This window comes from Brienomyrus brachyistius, chromosome 7 (assembly GCF_023856365.1).
Source record: "Brienomyrus brachyistius isolate T26 chromosome 7, BBRACH_0.4, whole genome shotgun sequence".
Taxonomy (NCBI): domain Eukaryota; kingdom Metazoa; phylum Chordata; class Actinopteri; order Osteoglossiformes; family Mormyridae; genus Brienomyrus; species Brienomyrus brachyistius.
In genome coordinates, this window is record NC_064539.1 from 32006847 (window position 1) to 32033521 (window position 26675).

At 44.3% G+C, this 26675-nt stretch overlaps 1 protein-coding gene and 1 long non-coding RNA gene across 8 annotated transcripts in view; both read right to left on the reverse strand.

Annotated features, from left to right (window-relative positions):
• Positions 1-3106: 3106 nt before the first annotated feature.
• LOC125746106 (uncharacterized) lies at positions 3107-4256 on the reverse strand. The gene is made up of 2 exons (XR_007398849.1): positions 3312-4256; positions 3107-3246 (listed from the first exon to the last, which is right to left on the reverse strand). It is a non-coding gene; the product is annotated as an uncharacterized LOC125746106 (long non-coding RNA).
• A 3479-nt stretch (positions 4257-7735) lies between these two features.
• The window catches only part of LOC125745951 (protein SCAI-like), a 32173-nt gene continuing 13233 nt past the window's right edge, over positions 7736-26675 (reverse strand). For 2 of the 7 annotated variants that reach the window (XM_049019281.1, XM_049019282.1), the window contains exons 3-17: positions 23957-24052; positions 23263-23349; positions 22800-22898; positions 22084-22180; positions 21166-21264; positions 20928-21080; positions 20739-20840; positions 19887-19991; positions 14873-14963; positions 14051-14150; positions 13844-13925; positions 13389-13461; positions 11250-11423; positions 11039-11139; positions 7736-10814 (exon numbers count right to left, since the gene is read on the reverse strand). In XM_049019281.1, the coding sequence (XP_048875238.1) occupies positions 10665-10814; positions 11039-11139; positions 11250-11423; positions 13389-13461; positions 13844-13925; positions 14051-14150; positions 14873-14963; positions 19887-19991; positions 20739-20840; positions 20928-21080; positions 21166-21264; positions 22084-22180; positions 22800-22898; positions 23263-23349; positions 23957-24052 (1609 nt within the window). In that variant the 3' untranslated portion in view covers positions 7736-10664. The remainder of the gene's footprint in view (positions 10815-11038; positions 11140-11249; positions 11424-13388; positions 13462-13843; positions 13926-14050; positions 14151-14872; positions 14964-19886; positions 19992-20738; positions 20841-20927; positions 21081-21165; positions 21265-22083; positions 22181-22799; positions 22899-23262; positions 23350-23956; positions 24053-26675) is intronic. The other 5 variants (XM_049019287.1, XM_049019284.1, XM_049019286.1 and 2 more) reach the window with 5 other exon arrangements.

Consider the following 26675-nt stretch of genomic DNA (forward strand, 5'->3'; position numbering starts at 1 on the left):
AAGGCCCAGGCAGAAGACCGGCCCCCTTCTGAGACCTACGCCTGGCTCTTTAACTGAACTACCTGCTGGCCCTTCCCTACCCAAAGGGGGATTACCTGAGCCAGATTTAGTTAGTCGGGGTGTTGTTGGTGGCTGGGAGTGCAGGGGTCCCAAACCTGCAGTGACGAGTTATGGGCCGGTGAAACTGGAGCACCCTGAAAAGCACTTTTCTGGAGGTCTGGATCCTCACATGATCCCATTTAGTAGCACCTGCAGAGGAACCATGTGGTTGTATCTGAATGCCAGACCTAGAATGCCCCCCCCCATTTGCACATGGTCCTGAGCCCAATCAAGAACAGAACCTATCTGGCAAAATGCTACCTGGCAGCCGTGTGTGGACCAAGCGGGCCCATCAGCAGCAGAAAATAGTGTGGATTAGGATAGAGGTGCTGTATTTGTGCCGATAGGGGAAATCCGCATTATCTGGAAAGAGTCATGCAGCCTGACCTGATACAGCCTCGCCACCATCAGCCTTCGCCACTGTAGAGGCACTGTAGAGGCACTGTAGAACTACAGCTTATTAGACTTTGAGACTTGTTTGCTGACCTTTGACTGGATGTGCAAAAATATTGAGTCAGGTTACATCCCTACCACCACACAGGTGCTCAGGTCAGGTCAGCCCCCCCTTTTCTGAAAAGTATTTCTTAATTATATGACCCCCCCCCCCCCCACAACTGCAACGTTGCGATCACAGACATAGGGGCCTAGCCCAGTGAAGTTCCGGTCACAGACATAGGGGCCTAGCCCAGTGACGTTCCGGTCGCAGACATAGGGGCCTAGCCCAGTGACGTTCCGATCACAGACATAGGGGCCTAGCCCAGTGACGTTCCGGTCGCAGACATAGGGGCCTAGCCCAGTGACGTTCCGATCACAGACATAGGGGCCTAGCCCAGTGACGTTGCGATCACAGACATAGGGGCCTAGCCCAGTGACGTTCTGATCACATAAATATGGGCCTAGCCCAGTGACGTTCTGGTCGAGGAAATAGGGGCCTAGCCCAGTGATGTTCCGATCACAGACATAGGGGCCTAGCCCAGTGACGTTCCGGTCGCAGACATAGGGGCCTAGCCCAGTGAAGTTCCAGTCGCAGACATAGGGGCCTAATCCAGTGACGTTCCGATCAAAGACATAGGGGCCTAGCCCAGTGACGTTCTGATCCCAGACTTAGGGGCCTAGCCCAGTGACGTTCTGATCCCAGACTTAGGGGCCTGTTCCAGTGACGTTCTGATCACAGGCATAGGGGCCTAATCCAGTGACGTTCTGATCACAGACATAGGGGCCTAGCCCAGTGATGTTCCGATCGCAGACATAGGGGCCTAGCCCAGTGACGTTCCGGTCGCAGACATAGGGGCCTAGCCCAGTGACGTTCCGATCACAGACATAGGGGCCTAGCCCAGTGAAGTTCCAGTCGCAGACATAGGGGCCTAGCCCAGTGATGTTCCGATCACAGACATAGGGGCCTAGCCCAGTGACGTTCCGATCACAGACATAGGGGCCTAATCCAGTGACGTTCTGATCACAGACATATGGGCCTAGCCCAGTGAACTTCCGGTCGCAGACATAGGGGCCCAATGTACCACACACCATCCCCAAGTCCTCAGCTGGTTGTTTTACGTTTTGGAGAAAGAGCAGCTGTTCCTCTGAAATATCACGTGCTAATGGGGACCTTCAGCTCAATAACCGCAGATAAAAATTTTTGCACTCTGCAGAGCTGCTGTAATCAGAGCAGATAAAGATTTAACAGTGTAAAGGGCAGCGTTCTCATCAATGGCTATACAAAGCAGCTCCCTTCCTGATGTTGGATTTATTCTATCCTGTTCTGTATCGATACCTTTGCTGCATATTTGCATTTTCTGTCTCTGCACATGTTTGATAGCAGACAGTCAGGAAGTCAAGGTCAAAGGTGATGACCACACATAGATATCACTCAGGGAAGATTGCCTCGCCTTGTCATTCAAACTCTTTGATGGTTCGATTGTCCAAGTCAGGATGGGTGGGTGGGGTCCTGTTATGTTTTTGGCCAGAAGGGGGAGTTTTACACATCGTGTTCCTCAATCCTGTCTGACCCTGTAAGGCACTGGCTTGCTGGCCAGGGTGTGCCCCTAACTCATTCAGGCTGGGATAAGCTCCAGGAGATGGATGGATGTGTCATACTGAGGCTACAGTTAGCTTTTCTCTTGTGGAAGCCTTTGGCGGACTCAGAGCAGAGCAAGATTTGGCCAGTGATTAAAATGCTGCTGAAAGGTGCGTCTGTGCCTGCACTGTCATCTCGTGGTCTGCACATGACCCAGAAACAATGCCGTCATCTTCTGGAAAGCCTCAGTTTTGTGATTCCTCAAAAGAGGGCGCTAGAGAGCTGTGACTCAAATGGGGGCACTAAGAAAGTCGAGACACTAGAAAGCCAGCGTGAATAAACCCGTAATGTGAGCAGAAGCTGGTGGACTGAGCCAGGCCCTGCCTCAACCTGCCAGATGGGGGCACCACAGGGCCAGAGGCTGTGGTATTAAAGAGCAAGTTGGTGGGGGGGACCAGCCTGCCGTGTTTCACAGTCTAAAAGCAGACCCCCGACCCTCCCAGCTCTGCGTGGAGGTGGACAGATGGTCCCCACAAGCCAGAGGGCGGTGCCAGCAAGATAAACAAACTGATTGCCAGACTAGACAGGCGTGTAGCGGAGGTGATGTAATGTTTGGGAATGTGGTGTCAGCGAGTCAGAAGGTCTGTGCACTTATTTTGATTAAGTAATTCTATTAAAAATACAGTGAAACAGCTCTTGTGGGCACTGGCAGTATATACCACCACTTAAACCATGCACAGTCACTATATTAAATATTTAATAAACGCATTCCTTCATCTTGGTCAGGGTCACAGGGTCCCTGGGAATCTTCAGTCATGAAAGCTGAAGAATGAACCGGGCTTTGCAGTGCCATTTCTGAGTGAAGCTGACCACCGCACACGGCCTGACTGAAGAATGAACCGGGCTTTGCAGTGCCATTTCTGAGTGAAGCTGACCACCGCACACGGCCTGACTGAAGAATGAACCGGGCTTTGCAGTGCCATTTCTGAGTGAAGCTGACCACCGCACACGGCCTGACTGAAGAATGAACCGGGCTTTGCAGTGCCATTTCTGAGTGAAGCTGACCACCGCACACGGCCTGACTGAAGAATGAACCGGGCTTTGCAGTGCCATTTCTGAGTGAAGCTGACCACCTCACACGGCCTGACTGAAGAATGAACCGGGCTTTGCAGTGCCATTTCTGAGTGAAGCTGACCACCGCACACGGCCTGACTGAAGAAAACCGGGCTTTGCAGTGCCATTTCTGAGTGAAGTTGATCACTGCCAACACAGTCCAGCTGATGAATGTATACTATAGCCTCTCAATACACCTCTGCCAGATTAAACTCCCTGGCCCAAAGCAAGCTCACCTGTTCCTATTACCAGACACACATGCTATACTTTCTCTTCGCCAGCAGGGCCCACACCAGTTGACAAACTTATAAAAGAGGGTATCATATTCCTTGATGTGGGGGGGGCTTGCATGAATGACTTCAGTAAAATGTATAAATTATGTATACATGGCAAAAACACACGCTAAGCTATGGATAAAAGCATCCCCCTGTGTAGTGTTACATCAGCACATACCAGCACCGCCTCACACTTCCATTGGGGGGGTTGGGTGGCTCGGGGGGTTTCTCAGGCTGCTCTATTTTCATCGTGCAAACAGCTCTTTCTAGCCTACCCCTTAATGAGTGCCATGAACTGGATACATGCTTTGAAGTTGGCTGAAATTATCTGCTATTAAAAACAATCACGAGACACTGAAATTTATGGGACTGAAGGCTTCAAAAACAGGACAGGCTCTTACCTATATGCAGGATTCATCCCATCCGAGTTGATGAGACCCAGGGTTAAGGTTCTTCAGGCAGGGGCTGGATCCATTGCCGATGGCCTCACCTGTTTTCCTGGTTCTTCCGGTTCCATTCCCATGGAGGTGCTCCCAGAGGATGAGTCAGCGTGCTTCCAGGCTGGAAACAGAATGTCATCAGTTTGAACCTGTCACTGTGTGTGAATGTACACCACCCTCATTACCAGCCTGTCATCCCTGAGGTCACCAATGGTGTCTCAGTAAGAAGCTGCCAGGTCCTGAGCTACCTTCTATGTGTGGGGATGAATGTAGACTTACAACTGTCTGACATCACACCTGATCCTTACTGATGCCTTACAGAGTCCTGGTTGTGAAATCTGAAACCAACTGGATGGTTCAGTCCAGATATCAGAGCACATCTGTCTGATGGAGAACAAGTAGGAGAACGACATGAAGATCTGTCAGCAAACCCTGGCCATTCTGAGCTCTATCACACAGACTGTGGTGGCTTGATCTTCTGTGGGCAAGTACAGTACTGACTGATGTATTTCCAGGCTGACCCACCAAATCACAATCTTGGCTCACCTGCTCTGCCTCAGGAAAAAAATCAAACAGTTAAATTTATCAATCTACTAACCCAGTGTTTCCCAGTCCGGGCCTGGGGGACCTGCAGACAGTCCATGTTTTTGTTCCAAAAATGTGGACTGTCTGGCAGGGAGCTGAGAGGGAGCAAAAACATAGAGTATCTGTGAGTCCCTGAGAACCAGGTTGGGAAACCCTATACTAAAACCATTATCTACACCTCCAACCCCCATGCAGCTAGGCATGTGTATTACAGTGTATCAAAGAAACAACAAACAAAATGGAAATGCCTGGAGTTGCAGTTTTATTAATAAATCTCCACCCAAAACAGTTTAGCACCTATTATTGTTATCTGTGCCACATTTTTTGACTGAAGCGGTTTGTCATCGTCGGATCACAAAGATTTTCTTTGCTTTGTAAAAAAAAAGCACAAGTTGAAAAACTGACAATAAAAAAAAAGACGTCTATTTAAAAAAGAAAACGGTTTAAATGTCTATTTCCAAAAAAGCTTTTATATTTGATAATTAAAAGAGGACAGTTTAGCCAAGGGTATTTATGCAGGTTCACCCTGAAGGTAAGCTTCTTCATTGCTTGTTCTTATATTACACTGTTTACCTGTCACATAGTAGAGCCTCCAACGTGTACTGGTGTGAAATCCAGCTCAGAGGAGTGCAGACGGCTTCCTTTGACTTCACCCCCTTCCTCCCCTCAGTTATGTGGGTGGCAGGAATCTTCTCTTCAGAACCGGGACTAATGAGATGAGCATCCAGAAAACTCTCTGAAACTAACAGGGGAAAAAAATAAAGAGAAAATGGCAAAGAAGAATTTTAAGTTCATAACAAATAAAAGTTCATTTTGACCATGTAAAATAATTGCATTTTTCTACACATTCTTAAGGAGTGAACAGAATGTAGTGCTTCTTGGATATTTTGTTATTTATCCTGGTCAGGGTAACCCTATCCCAGGCAGCACAGGGACACACAGGTGAGAGCCTATCCTGATTATTCGTCAGACACTTATAACCGAATCAACATACATTATTTTGAAGAAGATGAAAATGACGCAGAGTCAGTAAGTTCCCAGAGCATTTGGTGGTTGAAGACCTTTATCAGAAATGCCAACCCTAGAACTTCATCTGATGACCGTCCAATCTCAGGCACAGTGTGCTAACCTACTGGGTTACAGCCTGAACAAGATGCCCGTCCATCACTGGGCACATACATTCAAACACAATCATACGCTACAGGTAATTTAGGACCACCGATAACCTAATCCTGGAGGAAAGCCATGCATGAGAAGGTCACAGACTGAGCAAAGGTGGGATTCAAACAGACATCCCTGGAGGCCAGGCAACAGTGAAACTTACTGTTTACCGTATCACTCATCCATTTGTCGTAGATTAAAAAATTTATCTGATTTATTTAAATAAATCTATTGATTAAAATATCCCAGGATAATCTGGGCAGGAAGCAGCTGTGTGATATGATTAGATAAGTAAAGTCTTTTCCTCTCCATGTCTTCAGAAAGTCCTAATTTCTGAAGAAGATATTAACAATGCAAACTAATGAATTCTGCAGCTACATTTTCAATCAATTCAATCAAAGAACAGAAAGAGCTCGTGGCTGCCAGATGGGGAGGTGGAAGTCACAGTCACCAGAAGAAATAAGTTTTTACTAGTTGTTCTTGTGACATTTTACTGAGGTTATACCCAGAGCACTCTTTGTAGCTAAACTGTAAGGGAAATACAATTAATGTTTTCTTCCTGCCCCGTCTTTAGGGGACCTTGGGGTTGGGACACCGGCCAGTGACATACGTGAAGGCCGTTTACAGCAATCTGTCTGCAGAGCCCGGTGGAGGCTCAACTGCAATGAAGTCACTGCCATCTACAGGCAGCTTCTGGAAGAGCAGATCTTATGATACGGTGAGTTTGAAGATATAGTCAAAAATGGATCATGAAGATAGAAATGTCAACTTTCTACATTGCTGTGTAAGTATGTTTACCCAACGCAAAGAGCCCGATACTGGTGTGTGTTATTCCCAGTGACCTGCATACTCACATCCTGCAAGCATGTTCAAAACAAATAATGATGCAGGGACATCAAATGACACGTCCTTGTCAAGTTCATATTTTTATTTTTAAACCACACAACTAAAAGTAACAGAATTAATTATTTTTCAGTATTTTTCAACATTGAAAACAAAAGCTATAAAAACACTGCTTGTGTACGTTAGTATTTGGGAGACTACTTGTTGCTACAATGCCACCTCTGAATCTACTGGACAGTATCTAACCAGCTTTGCAGACTTGATGTGAGTGATCTCCCACTCCTCTCGAGAGATCTGCTCCATCTCTCAAGTTCCTGGGACAGAAAAGATTCCCGGTGGGTTTGAGGTTTTTGACTGGAGTGCTGTAGGACAGAACATCTTTTTGTTCCTGGTGTTCCCAAAAACCTTTTGCTCTTGTCATATTGTTGCTTTTCTCTTCCTGTGTGCAGGAGCAGAACATTTTGACTGGCTTGTGTATCAGGGACTATATCAGCTTTTCGTCTGTCGTGTGTGCTGAGCTAAAAACCTTGACATGAAAATACTGGCTGACAGTTGGGATCTACACACTTTTCATCTATTCTGTTTAATACCCTGAGTAATTACTGTTCATTATGAGTGCTGGTGTGGGTAATATTATTTTATATTGCAGGATCTGTGGTGTGGGTCGCTTGAATGGGCAGCCAAATGAAGTACAGGACTTAATAGCTTCTGCTCTGATGCACTAACAATACCATTCAATGGAGGAAAGGACTTAAATGGGCTGGGTTTGGCTGTATGGGAGCTGCGGGGGCTTCTTTAGATTAGCGGTGGGACATTTTGCATGTAATGTGTTCTGTACTCTCAGTTACTCAAAGCTTAGTGTTAATAAACCCTACTGAAAGTAAAGCAAGCCATGAAAAAGGCAGCTGTCTGCTATGACGTGATAATTTCCACTCTGGGACTTAATGGTGATACAGTAGACAAACGGTATATGCTAACTGTAACCTTTCTTATACATAAGGCCAAATGAAGATCGCAGGAGTGGGGTGTGTTCTTTAGTGCTTGAAAGGCATTTCTCACTCATGGTATCACACATATCCTCCATACACACAAGTATTCCACCACCTTGTCATCACAACTACAGTTCAGCAGACATTTTAACATTTCCCTTGTAGGTTTAGAAATCTCTTCCAAAGTTTCTTTTAACCAGTGAGACACAGTTCTGCCCAGGTCTGGTTCTATTTTATTAGAGTGATATTAACAGGCAGTCAATGTTTCTCAGTGATTCTACTTGCTGACTGAACATAAAACAAAGACCAGAAGAACTCTGTACAAAGGAAACAATACATAGTCCCACTTTTATTACTCTTAAATAGCATTCAGTTAAAACTTTTTAAAGAAAGTTCCATGTTTTGGGATGCTTATGTTTATTTTTTTCTTTTATGAACAATAATATAATTTGGCAACAAATGGGACATAACATCTTAAGTAATATAACAAAATGAAGCTGGTTAAACTAGTAACTCTACCAACCCTGAACTTATGAAGCATACGCTCTATCCACTGTCACCTTTATAGCAGTCCCTCGTGCAACAGTAGGAACCATGACAAAATCATCCATACAAACTGAGTAACACTTTAGGTCAGCTTACAAATTACAGTGTAAAAAAACAGCCTGGATCACTGGAGTGCTGCACTTTCACTTTTCACGCTTTACAAGATGCTATCAAGGAAAGTTGGCTGTTACTTCCATGAGCACATTTTACACACATGAAAAGTGCTGTGTGATGCGTACTTTGCAATCACTTACACCACAGTACCATCACTTTGTCGTCTCCTGGAGGAGAACTTATTTTTTGCAGGATAAGTACCTTGTTGCTCTCCAAATAAATATGCCTGTGCTTCTTTCTCTGGCCTATAAATCTGTGCTATTAGCTCCCAAACACTGCAATCACTGGACAAATAACTAAGCAGTGACCATTTTGAGAAAGAATGGATACTGAGGTGGCACCTTTAAGGATGCGGTGAAGTTCCACCTGTAAATGGCACTGAGCAATGGTGTCCGTGACAGACCGCCTAGGGTTAGGGTCAAGCTGCTTGACCCTACTCCAGCTGCTGCATTCTAGGAAATGCTCCTTTTAGTCTGGCAGTGATTAATCCATTGGAATTTCATTTATCGATTCAACTTGTCTTTTATACTATAAAACAAACTAAGAACTCGAGAATGATTTTTGAAATGGCAATATATGCCTCAGCACTTGTTCCAATTCTGTAAATCCAGAGATGGGTGCATCACGCAACTTTCTGGAGGGTGGCCTACAAGCCCGTCATTTGGGGGATTCAGGGACAGGCAGCTTCTGTGCATTAAGACCGTATAAAAATTCCTGTGGGTATTCTTGTCCCAAGGTGAAAGGTACAGTCACGTGCAGAGGGGTATGAGAAACAGCACAACTGAGAGGGGGGTCACTAACATGCCTGATACCAACAGCACAAGAAACAAAAGGGGCTCATATTTCAATACAGTAAAGTGCAAGGTATTATTATGATTATTATTATCATCAGTCAGATAAAACAGATTAAAAAGTCACAGGAAGAGACAAAGGAATGATTCAGTCCCAAAGTGCTCCAGGGTCACCACCTTCACACGGTGGGGAGGGCAGTGGGAAGCCTCACCCCATCAGCCCACCCTTCTTGTCCTTGGAATGTAGGCGGAGCCAGACTCAGCTGACAAAACAGAAGGGGGTGGGGCACAGACAGTATCACGGTCCAATAACAATGTCTCCAGTGGACATGGAGCCAAACAAGTGTCTTTTAATGGATTCTGTGACAAAATCCCATACATACTAAAAACAAGACCACTCACAAGTTTACCACCTATACACTTATATACATATGTATACATTTATAAATGTGAGCGGCCATTAGCGCGGACCCTGGGGTGCAGCTCCCCCCCAGCCCAGTGGCACTGGCTTTGGAGGGGTCCATGCCAGCTCCCTTCCCTTTTTTCCTCTTGCATGATCATATGTATCTATGTGCACTGGCCTCCCCACTTGCTTTCTCCTGCGTTTCTGGGACAGGTGCCATTCACCGCAAGGACCATGCCAATTTTGGGGACTTGGCAATGTGGCTGTGAAATGCTGGAGTACAGACAGTGTAGCACACACTAGACAGGCTGCACGCCACAGACTGATGTGCAGGTTTAAGGGGGATGATCTGACCAATGGAAGACCTTTGTGCATAAAGCTCTACTGACACACTGTGAAACTGTCCATCATACATGTCCTCTGCCAGGCCCGCCTACGGAGACACACGCGTGGCCAACAAGCTCAACTGGCTGACCTCTACAGACACATGACACTGTCACTCCCGGAAGACCCATTTGGAAAGCAGACAGAGGGGATCAGAGGATGATACCGGCAACCTGCAGCAGCCCCGGGAAAATAACAGAGACAGCAACACCAACCTCTGCATGCAGGGAAGCTACAGCATCGATAATAATAAAAAACAGAACCTTTTATAGACATGATTCATTTACTTTGTAAAAAGTGAATGTTTCTAAAGCTACAAGGATAGAACTATGTTTGGAAAAAGCAGGTGAGAATGTGCATCTGATGCAGTCTTTTTCCAACGGCCCATGCTGTGATGCCGCTGAGCACGGGAGTCGGCCTGGGAGTGACTGTGCGAGCAACGTCAGAGGTAAACTTCAGCAATTGCTTGCAGGCAGTGATGTCGTCCCAGTGGCCCTCGGCTTCGTTCACGTTGCTGTCAGTCAGGAAGCTGCTCTGTTTGCTGGTAGGTGTGATGTATGTATGTAAGTGTGTGTGTGTGCGTGTGTGTTTTCACATGCGCGATGTGGGCTGTGTGGCACGTGTGCAGCCCGCAACATCACTCTGTTCTATTAGCGCATAGCTCTTAATACCGGGAACAAAGCAATGTGACAGCTGCCATGACCTCTTCACAGCAACCAGGAGGATGTGGAAAAGTCACTGAAAAAGTAACAGAAATGAAACTACCGAATTCCAATCAATGCTTGTGAGTTGGCTTGTAGGAAGCAGCATTTGGTGTGTGTGAGTGAGCGTGCCTCTGAGTGTGTGTGTGTTTGTGTGCATGCATGTGTGAACAGGCCTGTGAGTGTGTGTGTTTTTACAGCGCAAGTCAGTAGGTGTCCAGCGTGCTGTCATAGAACAGGTCCTGCACATCCAGCATGGCCGCAAGTTCCAGCACATGCTTCTGCAGCAGGCTGCTCTCCACCGTGTCCTGCTTGGGCAGCTGTGGGTACGACTCGGGAAAGCTGCGCGACTCCTGCTGGGGACAGATGGAGATGCGTGCTGTCAGCTGTAACATCGCATCATTTCAGGACAGTTTCAGCACAGTGATAGTATTTATTACAGTATTTTCATATTTAAACATATTGCACATTTATTTGAAATTCAGTGTTGAGCAATAACTGAGCATTACTTGCAGGCAGATGCAGGGCATGGATTCATGTCCCCTTCAAAAGCATGTTTAGACTGTACACATGTATGTACCCGGAAAAGCTTGTGCAGCCGGAGTGTGGCCGAGCAAAACACGAAGCGGATGATGAGCAGCCGCAGGAACTCGTCCCCGTAGAACTGCAGGAAGGCCTGGTCTGTGGAAAGAGTACAGAGGAGAAGCGTGAGAGGCAGAAAGAAAGGACAGGGGCTCCTGGAGTGAACAGATGAGGCGTGGTGGCCTGTAAGCCCTTCACAGGTGGGGTACCTATGGAGCGGCAGCGCACAAGCGCCTGCCCGATGTCACGGGAAGCCTTGCGCAGCAGATCCTGGGCCTTGTCCCACAGGCTCTGGCGGAGGCTGCTGAGGCCGCATACAGACAGGAAGGCCATCAGTGGGCTGTATAAGAAGAGCGTGAAGAGGCTGCCACGCTGCGTCTGATCTGGGGAAGAGACGCAAACACAAAGCAGCTGGAGTCAGGCCATCATACTGGGCTGCTCACTTGAGAAAACGGCACTGATAAACACACGGAATTGATGACACTCTCACATGTGAACACCGTGCGGGACTGAGAAGGTACCGATAAACACACGGAACCGATAACACTCACGAGTGATGCCGCACAGGTCGAGAAAGCACAGAGAAACAAACCAAACACAAGCAGTACAGTGCAGTGCTGAGATGCACTGAGAAAAACATCAAACTGATGATGCTCACAAGCGAATGTGTGTGGCACTGAGAAACAGACCGAACCGACATTCACGAGGGACGCTGCGCTGGGTTGAGACAGCACCAGCTTTCACATAACTCAATAAAACAATTTACAACTGAATGCTGAATGAAAGGCCCCCCAACGCAGGAGCTCAGACCAAAGAAACACCTGAAAAAAACAGCTTACAAACATCTTTTCTTACATTTGGGACAACGCAAAAACCTTCACATAACACCTCCTTTTCTAGACGTAGCGATACGGACAAACTAGGAGCCTTTTATGGGCTGAATGTCACAGCTTCATGAACAGACAGTGAATAGAACAATACCGCACATGCATGTTCATGCTCAGTGAAATCCAGTATGTCTATAGCTGAAATATGAATGCCTGTTCAGTACTTCTGTGCTTGGTGCTTTGTCTCATTGACTTCAGTCCTTGTCGATACTGGTTTATAATTTGGCTAAGTTATTAATGAAATAGGCTTAACTGAGCTGCTGATTAGACATGGTACTAATCTGGGGGGGGTGGCGGAGATTTTCCATCACCATTACAGTACAAAGGTATAGCCTGAAAAATCGTGAAAGTATTTGTAGCTTTAGTGAGACGCACCAGGAGTGAGGCTACATGATGGCTAGTTGTTCAGCAACACATGTGCGTCGCAAAACTGCAGAGCACAATCTAAATAAGGCTAGTGCTAAGTTGGAGTCTGAACATAGTACATTTTATAGAAACTAGATGTTTTCACACTTGTATCCTTTCTAAAATTTGGTTAAAAGTTTTGTCCTTTCTCCACTGTATATTTTGTACTGGAAATTTAAACATACTTTTTGGCTAGGAAAGGATGGGGCATACAGAGATATTTCATGATTAATTAATTTAATTTAATTTAATTTAGCAAGAGATTGTGCAATTTTCACTTTAAGAAATATTTCCATTCATTTTTGCTAAAGTTGTTACTGAATAAATCAAGCCATGCTGTGTAAATCATGCTGGCCCTGGATTTCTTCCTGTAGAGTTTTGACATTTGAGCTATTATTTGAGCAACATGACCATTATATTTTCCTGTTCTTAGCATACTCAAGCAATGCTCCTGCAACACTAAATGCAGATAGTTTCCCTTGTTAACTGAAATGTATCCATACGAATGTGTCATTTAATGCTTAGCACGTGACAAAGGGGAAAAAAATATTGGACTGGTATCAGTAAATACACAAAATTTTTATTTTAGTATCGGGATCAGACCAGAAAAAAATATCCCGCAATCTCTATTGCTGATTAATAAAACTTGCGCAATTAAAATCAATTTAAAATAAATATACCTCAGATATGCATAAATTATTACAGAATAGTTATATTTATAAAAATAGCACACCAAACTTCTAACAGCTTATCCTGGTCAGGGTGATGGGAACATTATGTCAGACAACGCTGGGGTAACCCTGGAACGCGATGCCAGCCCACTGCAGGGCGCACACACAAATATCACACATTAAGGAGAACAGAGATGCCAGCTACCCTAACTGAGGCCATTTAGCCGGAGGGAGGAAACCCATTCATAAAGGGAGAACAATCAAACTCCACATGTACAATGGTCAACAAAGAACAATTTTGAGAAACAACTGCATCTATTATTTACAAAACATTCAGCACGTTGCTTTGGAATTAAGTGATTTCCTGCAATAGGGCAAAACCAACCTTGCATGCTCTTTGGGTACACTGTGGGAGAGAGCAGGCACACCACCGGCTGGCCAAAGAGGTTCGAGAAATTCTGGGGGGGAAACCCAAAACGAGAGCCATAGTGAGGACAACAAGCATAGTGAAACACATGCTGCTTTGGCACCTGACTGCTTGCACATTGCATACTTAATTCCTAATGGCAGCAGCTCTTGCACTCATTTTCTATTAAACCAGCCACCAGAGGGAGCCAAGATACAAACAAACTCTTATATGGCCCTTTGGTCATAGCCCGAAACCGCCTTCTTTATCAAAGCAAACTAAATACAGATCCGATTAGCATTATCTGAAAAGTGTACTTTAATTAAAATCCTATGCTTCTAGGCTCCTCTCAGCAAAGTCTGCCTGTCCTCTTCCCAGCAGGCAGTGGGAGGCTGACACGGGTTAGTGGGGGGGTAGAAGAGAGACCTCCTGACCTTGTAGGCTGTGCTGTTGGAAGAGTCGACAATGATGAAGAGGGGCTTCCTGGTGAAGGGGAAGAGGTCTCCGGGGTGCAGGCTACAATGACAGGGGACATGTCCATATATGCACACTATTAGAAGGCCATGAAGTCTCACTAACACACACTAATGTTGTGTGTCTAAGCTGATTTGCACCCTGCAGCTCTGCTCCCTGGCCCTCACCAGTGCATCTCCTTCAGGGCCTGGTTCCTCTTCTGCACGGCCTCTCCGTTCACCACATCCCGGTTTGTATTGGTTAGGACACCCCCGAAATCATATGGCCCTGCCGTAAGCAGAAGCACAGCTGTTACTTGTCTTGGCATTGTGTAGATGTTTAACCGCACACACACAAACACGCACACAGAGCTCTCTCTGTGAGGGCCATGTTATGTTAATTAAGGATCCCTAACCCCACAAAGCACAAAGTCAGTGTGTTTTAAACAGCAGACAGCTACTGTTTGGAGCCCCAGCCATGTTCCAGTTCATTCAAAAAAGGAAAACTTATGCAGCTTTAAACACTGAGAAATCAATGGCATGCTGGTTGTTAGTCCATTGTAAGCATGGCAGAGTGATTGATTAGGGGCGTCCTGGGCAATCCTACCACATCAGGGTGCCTGGAACCAAAAACCTATAAGCACTATATGCTTTGACTGAACAGACAGTAGCAGGATTTCATGAACCAGGCCAGGAGAACTAGGAAAAAGAGGACGGATTAATTTTTTATTCCCGACACACACAGAGGCAATTTCATCTTGTCAGAAGGCTGACAGTGATTCAAAAGGTTACACACATGCTCACTCTGACTGCTCTGGACTCCCAAGAGTATCCAGGGGCAGGATGCGGAAGTGAAAAGTAGATATTTTAATTCTGTGGGAAATTTAAAAATGCCAAAATATTTATGCATCAAATAAATATTTATTAAAGTTTACAAAACAAACAAAGATACCGTGCCCCCCCACCTGGATGCCCCATTCAAATGGCTGTATGAAATAAGGTTTACCCTACCATGGCAGGTACCTTCATAATCGGAGCGGCCTGTAGGGAAGACGCCAGTGGCCGAGAGGTAGACCAGCAGCACGCTGTTTGCCGGCAGCTCCTGCCAGAATGTCACATGCCAAGCTTCAGTCAATCACAGACTGGATTACAGAGACATCAACACTGCTCAAACTATCGATCCATCCATCCATCTCCCAACTGCATATCACAGTCAGGGTCAGGCCATAAGGCCCACACCACACGGGATGCCAGTCCACCACAGGGTGCACACTACGGCTGTTACTATCAATTATATAAATAATTGAGTAATCTACTGATTAATCTGACGATTCATCAAGTAATTGTTTATATTATATTATACACATTGCACCTGGGGCAAGGCAGGAACCAACCAACCATTGCAGGGTGCACACTAGGGGTGGGCGGTAAACCAGTATTATAGTTATTACCGGTGTGATTGTGTGCTATGGTATTGATTTGCACTATACCGTTAAGACTGTGAGAAGTCAGCCCAATTATACCACAGCCTATTACTAAAAATAAAGCATTTTATTTTGTTCCAAACTTCAGTTTTAATCTGAATAGTTGTTCTTAAATAGTGCATGTTTATCTGTTTATCTGAATTATGTGAATATTCCGTTAAATATACTCTGACACCGCGTCCTGATAGCACAGTAACAGATGAAAAACAGATTTAAAACATTGTGTTTAATTATATACATTAAACAAAAATAACTGGGTTATACATACATATATATATATATATATATATACATATATACATATATATATACACATATACACATATATACACATATACACATATATACACATATATATATACACATATATATACACATATATACACATATATATACACATATATACACATATATATATATACACACATATATATATATATACACACATACACATATATATACACACATACACATATATATACACACATACACATATATATACACACATATATATATATATATATACACACATACACACACACACACACACACACATACATATATATATATATATACATACATACATATATATACATACACACACACACATATATATCTAGTATGTATGATTAAAAAGTAAAGCATATTCGCTAAATCAGCATATGTATGTGCTGCTGATTTCATGCAAGGTGCGTGGTAGAAGGGACTATGGTAAATGGTAAATGGACTGCATTTATATAGTGCTTTTCTACTCCTATGAGCACTCAAAGCGCTTTTACATTTCATGCCTCACATTCACCCATCCACACACTCATACACACACCGGTGGTGGAGGCTGCCATGCAAGGTGCCAACCTGCTCACCGGGAGCAATTTGGGGTTCAGTGTCTTGCTCAAGGACACTTTGATGGGGGGTCAAGAGGAACCAGGGCTCGAACCTGCAACCCTCCAGTTGCCCAACGAGAGCACTACCTCCTGTGCCACCATCTTCCCCGTACTACGTAGTGCTCACACAGAAAATCATACGCCAAATCTAGCAATTCCATTATAAAGCTAAGATCAGCTACATCAATATCACTGGGGTACTTTGCAAACCCTACAGACTATTTACATGGTAATAAAACTGTTACGTACATGTAAATGCATGTGCATGTGTGTGCAGCCTCAAATTGAAAATCTCACTCCAGCCAGCTGGTAACCCTGTGTTTTATTTGAAATGAACTGTAAAATGCATTGTTTTTGGCTGAAACGGCTTATCATTCACTTTGTGTTATGAAATTAATATGAGAAAACATTACTTCTCACTTTTTATACTGTATCAAAGTAAAAGCTGTAATATATTTTATATGTACACTTTAATTGATATCTTTAAAACAGAACATGCCACTCCTTCCAAAACATGGACAAAAGTACAAGCAAACTCCATACACTCAGAGTGGTGGTGTGTGGCGACATCTCTACCCACAGTGCTGACCTCAACAGGCCTGCATGGTGCACAACGTTAATATCGACATGGCATTTCATGCACATGCAGTCGTCACAACACAAGCATAATGTCTGCTGGGTTCAAAACTTAGTATTGCGATTTTAATGATGGTTGCTTTTCAACATTACCTAGTATATGAAAGGTGAAGAAAAAAAAAATCGATCTAAAGTTTACTGCTGCTTTGCATAAGCTCTGCATGTGCTCTCTGAGACGATTATTAATCACTGTCACTCACAGACCGAAATTAAACAAAAATGACTGGAGATGAGAAAAGCAAACAAGAACTGGTCACTTAAAGACATTCATCTGTATGGAAATATTTAGTATTAAACAGAAATGGTACTGAGCCAAAGCAAGTGGTTTGTCAGCACTGCTTTGGGTCAGATAACACAACTCAGGGAAACACCACCAACTTATTCGACAGATTTTGCTGGTACATAAATTCTATAGCTTCTAAATACAGCAAAAACTTCAGAAATTGCAATGTGATTTTTTCCTGTATTGTTTAGCACTATTCAAAACACACTATTTGTTTAGAACAAAAATATATGGTTACTATATAACTTATTAGGTAAGATTATGCAGCTAAGCGAAAGGTCTAACCTTAATTTCAACAGTGATCCGTCTGAAACTGTAGAAAGTACATTTAAAATAATTTAAGTCAAAGTTATGACAAAGACAGGTTAGGCTACTTCAAGGGGCTAAATGGCACATATCTACAGCTAACCTCACATTGGATGAACCCATCAAACCTGAATATTTTTTTTCAGATGTCTTTGTAGTACAGTTGTGCTGTAGTGGTATTTGTTTTGCAATAGTGACAGATAACTGCATTTTCATTCAGTTTAATGTGCTTCCACACAACTGATGTTTTTGCTCATTACCCCATCCGCTATGCACTGTCATACTTTGTTTTCAAGTAATAGAGAAGGATAAAATTTTAATCGATGTTTTTAAAATAATCAAATTAATTTTAATCGAATAATTGTGAGAGGTCTGGCACACACACACATAATCATTCACCAATGGAAATTTAAAGACCCCAATTCACACTGTCTTTGTACTGTGGGAGGGCTAGGGTTAGGGTGACATGTGGAGGACAACCAAACTGCACACATCCAGAGCTATGGGTGGGATTTAACACCTAACCCTGGAGATGGGAGACAAGAGTGCTGCCCAGGGAGCCACCCTATTTCACAGGCATCACAACAGAATATAAGGGTCAGGTTGGCACACAGTGCAGTATGATTCGATACATACAACAGTATATTGCCGCTCTCCAAAGTGTGTATGACCATATTTTGATGACTGACCAATGAAACAATGTTTGACAGAGTGATCTATTTGACAAGTACTTGTGTTTGTACTGGTTAATATTTGCATTCTTGATGGTCATTTGTATGGATTTTTTTATATCGCTAATTTTAACAACTTAATTTTGATAGTTAGATAGCTAGGTCACTAACATCTTTGCTAGTTGTGAATGTAAAGCAAGATTAGCTCGTATCTTGTTGACACTGATATATTTGTTCATATAAAACATTACTTGTTCAGTGCAGTGCAGTCCAGAACCCCAATTGCTGGGGATTGAGACTGCAGTGCTCACCATCAATATAAAAACCTGTGGTTTGAGTGCTAAGACTGTCGCACCACAATAACAGTCGGGGCCCCAGGAACAAGAGTAAGTGATAGTCTGCAGCTATGGGACTCCAGAGAAGTCAAGAGCTCTCCTCAGCTGCTACGATCGGCCCGTATGTGCAGAATGCTGCCACTGACAGGAATCCTCGCACTTGGTGAATGTGCTATGATCTCGATTGGCAGTGAAAAAGGGGTGGTCACACAAGAGTGCTGTGTTATCTGAGGCAGGGGGTAAGGGAGAGAAAAAGGGGTGGTCACACAAGAGTGCTGTGTTATCTGAGGCAGGGGGTAAGGGAGAGAAAAAGGGGTGGTCACACAAGAGTGCTGTGTTATCTGAGGCAGGGGGTAAGGCAGAGAAAAAGGGGTGATCACACAAGAGTGCTGTGTTATCTGAGGCAGGGGGTAAGGCAGAGAAAAAGGAGTGGTCACACAAGAGTGCTGTGTTATCTGAGGCAGGGGGTAAGGCAGAGAAAAAGGAGTGGTCACACAAGAGTGCTGTGTTATCTGAGGCAGGGGGTAAGGGAGGGAAAAAGGGGTGATCACACAAGAGTGCTGTGTTATCTGAGGCAGGGGGTAAGGGAGAGAAAAAGGGGTGATCACACAAGAGTGCTGTGTTATCTGAGGCAGGGGGTATGGGAGAGAAAAAGGAGTGGTCACACAAGAGTGCTGTGTTATCTGAGGCAGGGGGTAAGGGAGAGAAAAAGGAGTGGTCACACAAGAGTACTGTGTTATCTGTTAGAGTACTGGGCAATAATACCCAAGAAGCAATCAAGCCCAACACTGGATATAAAGTTGCACAGCAGCAGGACATGACCAGATGTGAGGGCATGTTTAACTTGCTCCCCTAAAGTGGGTGAAGTGGTTGCATCAGCGTGGGGCTGCCAGGCTGCATCTCACATGAGTGCAGCATTAACACACAGTCTGGCTTGCAAAGAGGAGTTTTACAAATGTATACCTTTTGTGGAGATGGGCAACGTCTTTAATGATGAGACATTTTGCTTCCTCTCCTCTGTCACCTGGCCTTTTTCTATCTCCTTACTAGGGATGCACGATAACACATCATGATATGTGAAATTTCTGTGAATAACACTAGGATATTTATAATACAAAGAAGATGAAATTACTCGAAAACTATAGCGAAATAGTATCTACCAAGAGAATGTGTCAAATCAGTTGGTGGTGTTGTCACTGTTGTGTCTGCAGACACAGAGCAGTGCTGACAAATGCAGTGTGAATATTGTGCAAGAGCACAATATATCATGCAGCCCTAAAATGATAAACTGTACTACTCCTAATATTATACCACACCACCGTAAATCCACAGTATGCAATGAAAGGCTTATACTGAACTAAGTTAAGCAGGAGTAAGTGGGAGTGCATGTGAAAGTGAAGGGGAAGTAGTGTGTGGCTGGGCACACCTTGAAGGAGGCGGACAGGAAGGTGTACAGCTGGCTGAAGGTGGGCTTGTACAGAAGGTACTTGTGGGGGTTCTCCCGCTTGGCTGGTTTCTCGCTCGGCTCCTGCTGGGAAAGATAGCAGACAAATAAACATCGACATGTATCAAGCAAACATGGTAGTTGCACAAACAGCATTAGATTAAACTTAAAGGGGCAGTTCCCCCCAAAACTGAAAAAGATGTTTAGAGGGACTTTAGCGGTATCTATTCAACTATGTTGTTCTGCTGGGAGCTGCCTAGTTTTGAAGATAACTGTCATAGAAATGTCAGGCTTCTCTCAAATATGTGAGTGAATGGCATCCTCTGTGCGCCAAAAAAATCTAAATTTGAATAATTCAACAGCAATGTCTCTTACCAGATATCATGATCCGGTTACTGAAGACAATCCACAGACTTTGTAGGGAGCAGTTTATTTTTATCTACCAAACTTCACATACCAATCGTATCACTCATACTAGCACGAGTACTCTGGTGCCATGTTCTGCACAGTCATATGATTGGTGTGTGAAGTCCAGTAGAAGTAAATTGCTCCTACACTGAACTGCTAAATGTAATGGATTTACAGTTAGCGAAACTAAATTTAAAGGAACCCAACTGGTTCGCTAACGGTTTTCAGTTAAGTTAGTATAAACGCTAATCTGCTAACGTAAAAGTTAGTTTTGCTAATTAGTGGTTAGTGGAGCCCTGCCCACCACTGCTTATGGTTTGGGTTCAGGCTGGGTAGGTGTTAAGGCTCTTATAGATGGCATTACGGTTTATCCAACAAAGATATGAATACAAACACGTGTGTCCGTGCTCATGCCATATCCCTCACCAGTGTCCCTGGCTTAGTCATCTGTGCAGCCAGGTTGACGGGCTCCCTTTCCAAGGCCTGCAGCATGCGGAACATGTCAATGGTCAGCTCACTGAACTTTACCTGTTAGAGAGAGAGAGAGAGAGACAAACATCATTAGGAGGCAGACAAGGCAAAAACAGTCAGAGTGTGATCTGCAGCGAGAGATACCTGATTGTTGCAGTTACCGATGATGAGTGCGTCAGCCAGGGTGAGTTGGCCCACCACCATGCCTTGCTCTAGCTGGGGCACAATGCCTTCCTGCAGCCGGTTGGACATGATCACCACTGCATTGTCATCATTCAGCACCATCACAGGGTCCGCCTGGATGTACATGATAAAACATTTAGGCTTAGGGTTTCTCCATGTGCTTCAGACAGCACTGAGGGCTAGGCAGGACGTGTCTCACCTCCACAAAGGCTGCCACCTCTTGCAACACCAGGTTCCACTCCAGCTGATCCTCTGTATTGAAGCGCTGGGTGTAGTCCTCGATCTCCTCTGACAGCTCCTGCACACACAGGGAAAAATAAAACACATGGATGAAAATTATATAGATGGATAAACGCAGGCTGCAGTTAGAGGCCTTCATCCAAACGCCTTCACAGCTCCTTATCATGACTGCTTTTCAGACGATACAGATGTGTTTAGAGTAAAGGTGCGGTCACACTACCATGAAAAAAATCACCACTCGTTCAGTTTCATTCTAGCCGCCCGACGCAATAAACAGAAAATCCACTTCTAATATTGCAGCAAATTCATTCTCGTTTTCTCCAGAGTTCATTTAAATTCTGATTTGCAAATCTGAGTTGCTAAACCAATCTAGTGTGGCATGGGTGGGATTGGAACCCTCAATTTCACAGAACTCCTATGGAGGAGGATATTTATTTTTTGTGCATTGCCATCATTATGGCAAAAAAAATTGTTTAATAATTTTTAAAAACTGCAGAACACATTTGTGCTATTCCAATAAGAAATTACAGGTATATTTAACTCTTTACACCACTAATGTGTACTTGCGTAACAGTTATATCAATCCCCTTTTATAATACATGGCTAACTAGCATGTTTCTCAAGAATCTTGCCATATAGTATTTTCAAAAGCAACACTATTCATTTGCTAAATGAAAACCATGGTATACCCAAACTGCTGAAGTGTACTATTATATCCAGTCCTGCCCATTTTTGCTCAACTCTGAAACTGGGTATTTTTCACGCTAGTGTGACCACCCTGCATCCAAGACCCTGAGGATCACAGTTCAGCACTCCAACAAATACTGTCCCCCGAACCCACAACCAGAAGGAGTCCACAACTGCTGCCTGTCCTGACCTTGACCAGCACTTTGACCAGGTCCATCTTGTTAAGCAGCAAGCAAACAACGATGTAGCGAGCATAGTATCTCAACTTCTTCACCACCAGCTCAGGCCTAAGAGAGGAGCATGAGTGAATGAACATAAGCAAGTGAAGGGTGAAGTGGTGCACAGCCAGAGATTACAACCTTGCTCCGCAACAATAAATTCCCGCTCATCACCAGTATCTGAGTGGTGTTCAGTGTAATATGGAAAAGGCAGAGCAGGAGATATTCACACATTCAAAACACATATTTTAAGGAGACCACAACCAAACCTCTTTTCCTACATTTGAGAAACAGCTGTGCTACAGTATGAGATTGTGCTACAGAATTTTGATTCTTTGACTTGCAGATAATGGACTTCCAGGCTAAGCATGTAATCATTTTGCCTGTTTCTCTCCATGTGCTCCTCTTGGCTTCCACTAGACAGCCCAATATTCCCCCATAACCCAGGCCACAATCCAAGTACAGTTGTAAATTCAAACTGTTACTGCTGCATGAATGCCCTATAATGGACTGGCATGTAACGTACTCTTTACTACGTCCCTTGCCGAATACGACATGCGTCCCTGGATATGCTTCAAGTAATTGTGTCTTTGACCTAATGAATTATTGGAGAAAATGTTCAAATGTCAGAATCACTTTAAGCTCTGTTCATTTCAGCTTCAGAGATGTAAGATGTGAGAAGCCTCACCTGTCTTCCTTATTGACCTGGTAATAGTAGGACCTCTGGCGGATGGCGGAGTAAAAAGAGAACGCCTCATTCAGGTAACTCGTCTCAGAGGTACGGAGGCTGCAACAATGAGCCGGCAAGACCAAAGTGATTCAGTGAAATGAGTGATCACGTAACAGACATGTTAAGTGCCCTGATCCCCTTAAAGACAGATTTTCAGTACAAGAGGGGCAGAATTGTTCTGTCAGGGGTTTCTGGTAAGCCTTGCCGAGGAGTGTCTGAATTAAACTTCGCAGTTTGACAGCATACCCCAAATCATCACACTTTAGGTTTTCAAAGCCTCCATTCATACTGTTTTTCAGTGCACAAGAAATAACATCACTGAACGCATTTCTACAGGGCTCCCTTCGGAACATGAAGCCTGATGCTATCTAGCACTGTCAAACAAACAAACACCAATGGCCATGTCAGAAGCGGGCCTTACTAATAGTGGTAGTACAGTTGTCCAATCTTGGAAGCCACCTCTCCGATCTGCCACCTCTTCAGACCGTACCTGTTGTCCAGCACCTGCCTGTTCACACAAAACAACATTATTTCAATGTTGGGGGGAGATGGTATGGGTGTTTTCTAGCAGGGTAGATAGTTATACCTTCCCTCAAGGAGCAAGATTTCTTTTAGCCCAAATTATAGTTTGAATTTTTAGAATAAAAAGACCATATCCAATCACTGTGCTGCTCTCACTGCCATCTTAATGTGAAATTTCAGTGCAGGGATCTGATCATAATTGGGTTCTGTATCTATAATTCTCTCCTACTCTGGTGCACCTTTATACACAGCCCAAAGGTAAACTGCTAAACTGAATTGCAGGTGGCAAGTGACATTAAGTGCGTGTGATGGACTAGAGCATCTTCTGTGGACCTGGATCACGATAATCCCACACAGAGACTGATGGCTCATGGAATAAAATGCAATGAATAAAATGTGAAGTGTAATATTTGGGTCCTGATGCTTTTGGCTCATTCACTATCAGACTATCATTATAGTAAATAATAAAACAGTAATTATTAGTTCATTTTTAGTTGCGTGTGAACACCATGTAGGCTTTGAGGGAGAGATCAAGGAGATAGGTCACAGAAAGGGGGAATGTGTGAAGGTAAGGAATGGGGGCAATGATTTACCTGTGTTGCTGCTGAAATTTCCACAGCTTGGTGTAGACATCAAATGTGCGACCAAAATAGGATTGCCACTGCTTATGGCCATACTGAGGCAGGTCTCTACAGGTAGGAGGGGCATGGATAAAGTCAGAATGTCAGTCATTTAAGGAACAGGCCACTTGTTTCACTGCCATATTACTGGCCAATGCAATAAATGGGCCTTGCAACAGCAGTTCATCCTGGACCCTGCTGCATCCTGCCATCTTGGGCCAGGAGGAACAAACTAGACCTGAAAGAAGCAAAAGGACAAGCATGAAAGAATTAGAGTAAAGGGTAAATGCAGTGATGACAGGCACACTGTGAAAGCAATATACTCCACCAACAAGAGGCTCAGTGCTCAGAACTGGTTAGCTGGCAGGAAGAAATCACTTTGTAAGGGGCATCTGCTCTTTCGAAAAGGGTCCTAACCTTGAAGAGATCCAGGCAAGCGAGCTGCAATCCAAAAGTGGGTGTAAAACCGCACTTTCCTGAGCCTGCTGTGATAAAGCAAATGCCGACGTATAACCAGGGCTGAGTAAGCCTTCTGACATCAACGCTGAGCTGCACCAGCTGACCGACTTGCCATGTTTATCTTTATTTAAATATTACATAAACAGCCCATCAGGAGGGCATGCAGCTCCTGAGATGCTTTCTCATGACCCACTTGTGAATAAACAGACAGAGACGTGTGTCGCTATGACGTGTTGGTCGAATGCTCTGGCCATTTGCCGCAAGTCAGAGGCCGATGACAGGATGCGATCTGACTGCCAAAATGCTAGCGGAAGATGGCTGCAGTCCCTCCCGTCTGTTTCTATTATGAAATCTGTTTATTTTTATCACCCCCCACTAACTGTGCTTCAGGCATTGCCATAGTAACGTATCCGGGGAACCAAAATCACCAAGAGTGACACTAGTCACAGGACTGGCATGCGTATCAGTGGATCTCATTTCTGTGGAGAAATGTGTTTCCACCAGGGCCTTCCCAGTATGCATTACACAAGCTACCAAGCTGCTTGTGACTGCAGTCAGTGGACTGGTATGGCTGTGAGCATTTCTTTGCTGCAAATGAGTATTGCAGGTGGGTCCTGGCAGAGCTTAGGGTCATGATGTGGTGTGAGGAGGAACATTGTTGACATTTATGCACATGTGCAAACATCTTGCAATAAAGAAGCCAACCTTTAAACATCACATTCAGGGGAAGACAAGGACTTTAAAAAGGCTGACAAGGCTTCCTGGGGCATCATAAATCTGATTTACTAACTGAAACAACTTGTTGTGCTCATGGCCATATCTGTGGCAGCCCTTAATAAATTTTCTGCTCTGCCAGTGAAGGCACCCTGTGGGCATTAATCCCGCCACCGGCAATGGGAAATAAATGGTCCACGGAATGACATGAGATCCGTCCGGATGAGAACTCCAATGTATACCATGTGACCTTGCATTGCACAGCTGCCAAGGGCACGTGGGGAAGAGAAGAACCTAACCACAGGATCCACAGGGGGTATGGATGTGCCTAAGTTACACACACACACACACACACACACACACACACACACACACACACACACACACAAAAAAAACATATCCCACTTCACACTGTTTTCCTACAAATGCAAGGATTAAGTGGAGTATAGAGTACATGTGGCGCAAGCTGCAGGCATTACAAGTCTATCAATTCAATGATGCCTCCGTGGACAGAAATGGTTACAGTTTAATATAATTGTATGAAAAAAATAATTCCTAATAAGGAAGAGAAATATACACCCAACAGAGGCCCCCGAGGAGGAGAGCGCACTGACGTCAGAGGCGAGGTGTGGGATCTTGATAATGACGAATCGCCTTTTGCTCAGAACTGCTTAAGTTCAATGTGGAGGCTTGGTGATAACCTGCCCCTCAAAAAGAAGCTTAAAAGCATCACCTACATTTGAATAAGTCTCATTCTAAGCTTTGTCAGCAACCATATGTTGGCCCTGTGGAGTGGAAACGGCCAAGCTGATGAGGAAAAAAGGAGCTGAAAGAGAAGCTGAGACTACCTTCCACCCCTGGTCTGTAGAACAGTACCTATCCTTGGCCAGTATTCCAGAGGGTCACAAAAAACTGGTGACTTCCAGAGGTGAATATCCAAAGATTAACTATATATTTGCATATTTAATGATCCTTCTCATTCATGTGGTCTGTTTGCACCTGAAATCAAAATGTTGGGAAGAGCTAATTTAAGGTGTACAGAGGTCCAGTGACGCCTGTCATCACACATTCCCACCATGAGACACCCCTGCTGTGTCTGTGCCGTGGCCCTGCCATGAGCAATACACAGATGTCTGTGTACTGTTTGTTTTTATCCCCTGTGAAACCCGCCATTGAAGACTATGCCTATACAAAGAAGAGGAAATGCTAGAGTGAGAGAGTGTAAAAAAAAAACAAGAAAAAACCACCTGAAGGGACCAAATAAGTGATTCAGTGAAGCAGAAGCTATTGGCCACAGAGAACATTGAAAAACCAACAGCCAGGATTCTCAACCTCCTTTTGTTGAGAAGAACAAACACAAACATCCACCCATCCGTTTTCCATACCCGCTAGTCCTATGCAGGGTCACAAGTCCGAAGCCTATCCAAGAAGTCTAGGGCGCAAGGCAGGAAAGAACCCAGTACGGGGTGCCAACCCATTGTAGGGCACACACACCGTTCACTTTTTTTTTTTACTGTGG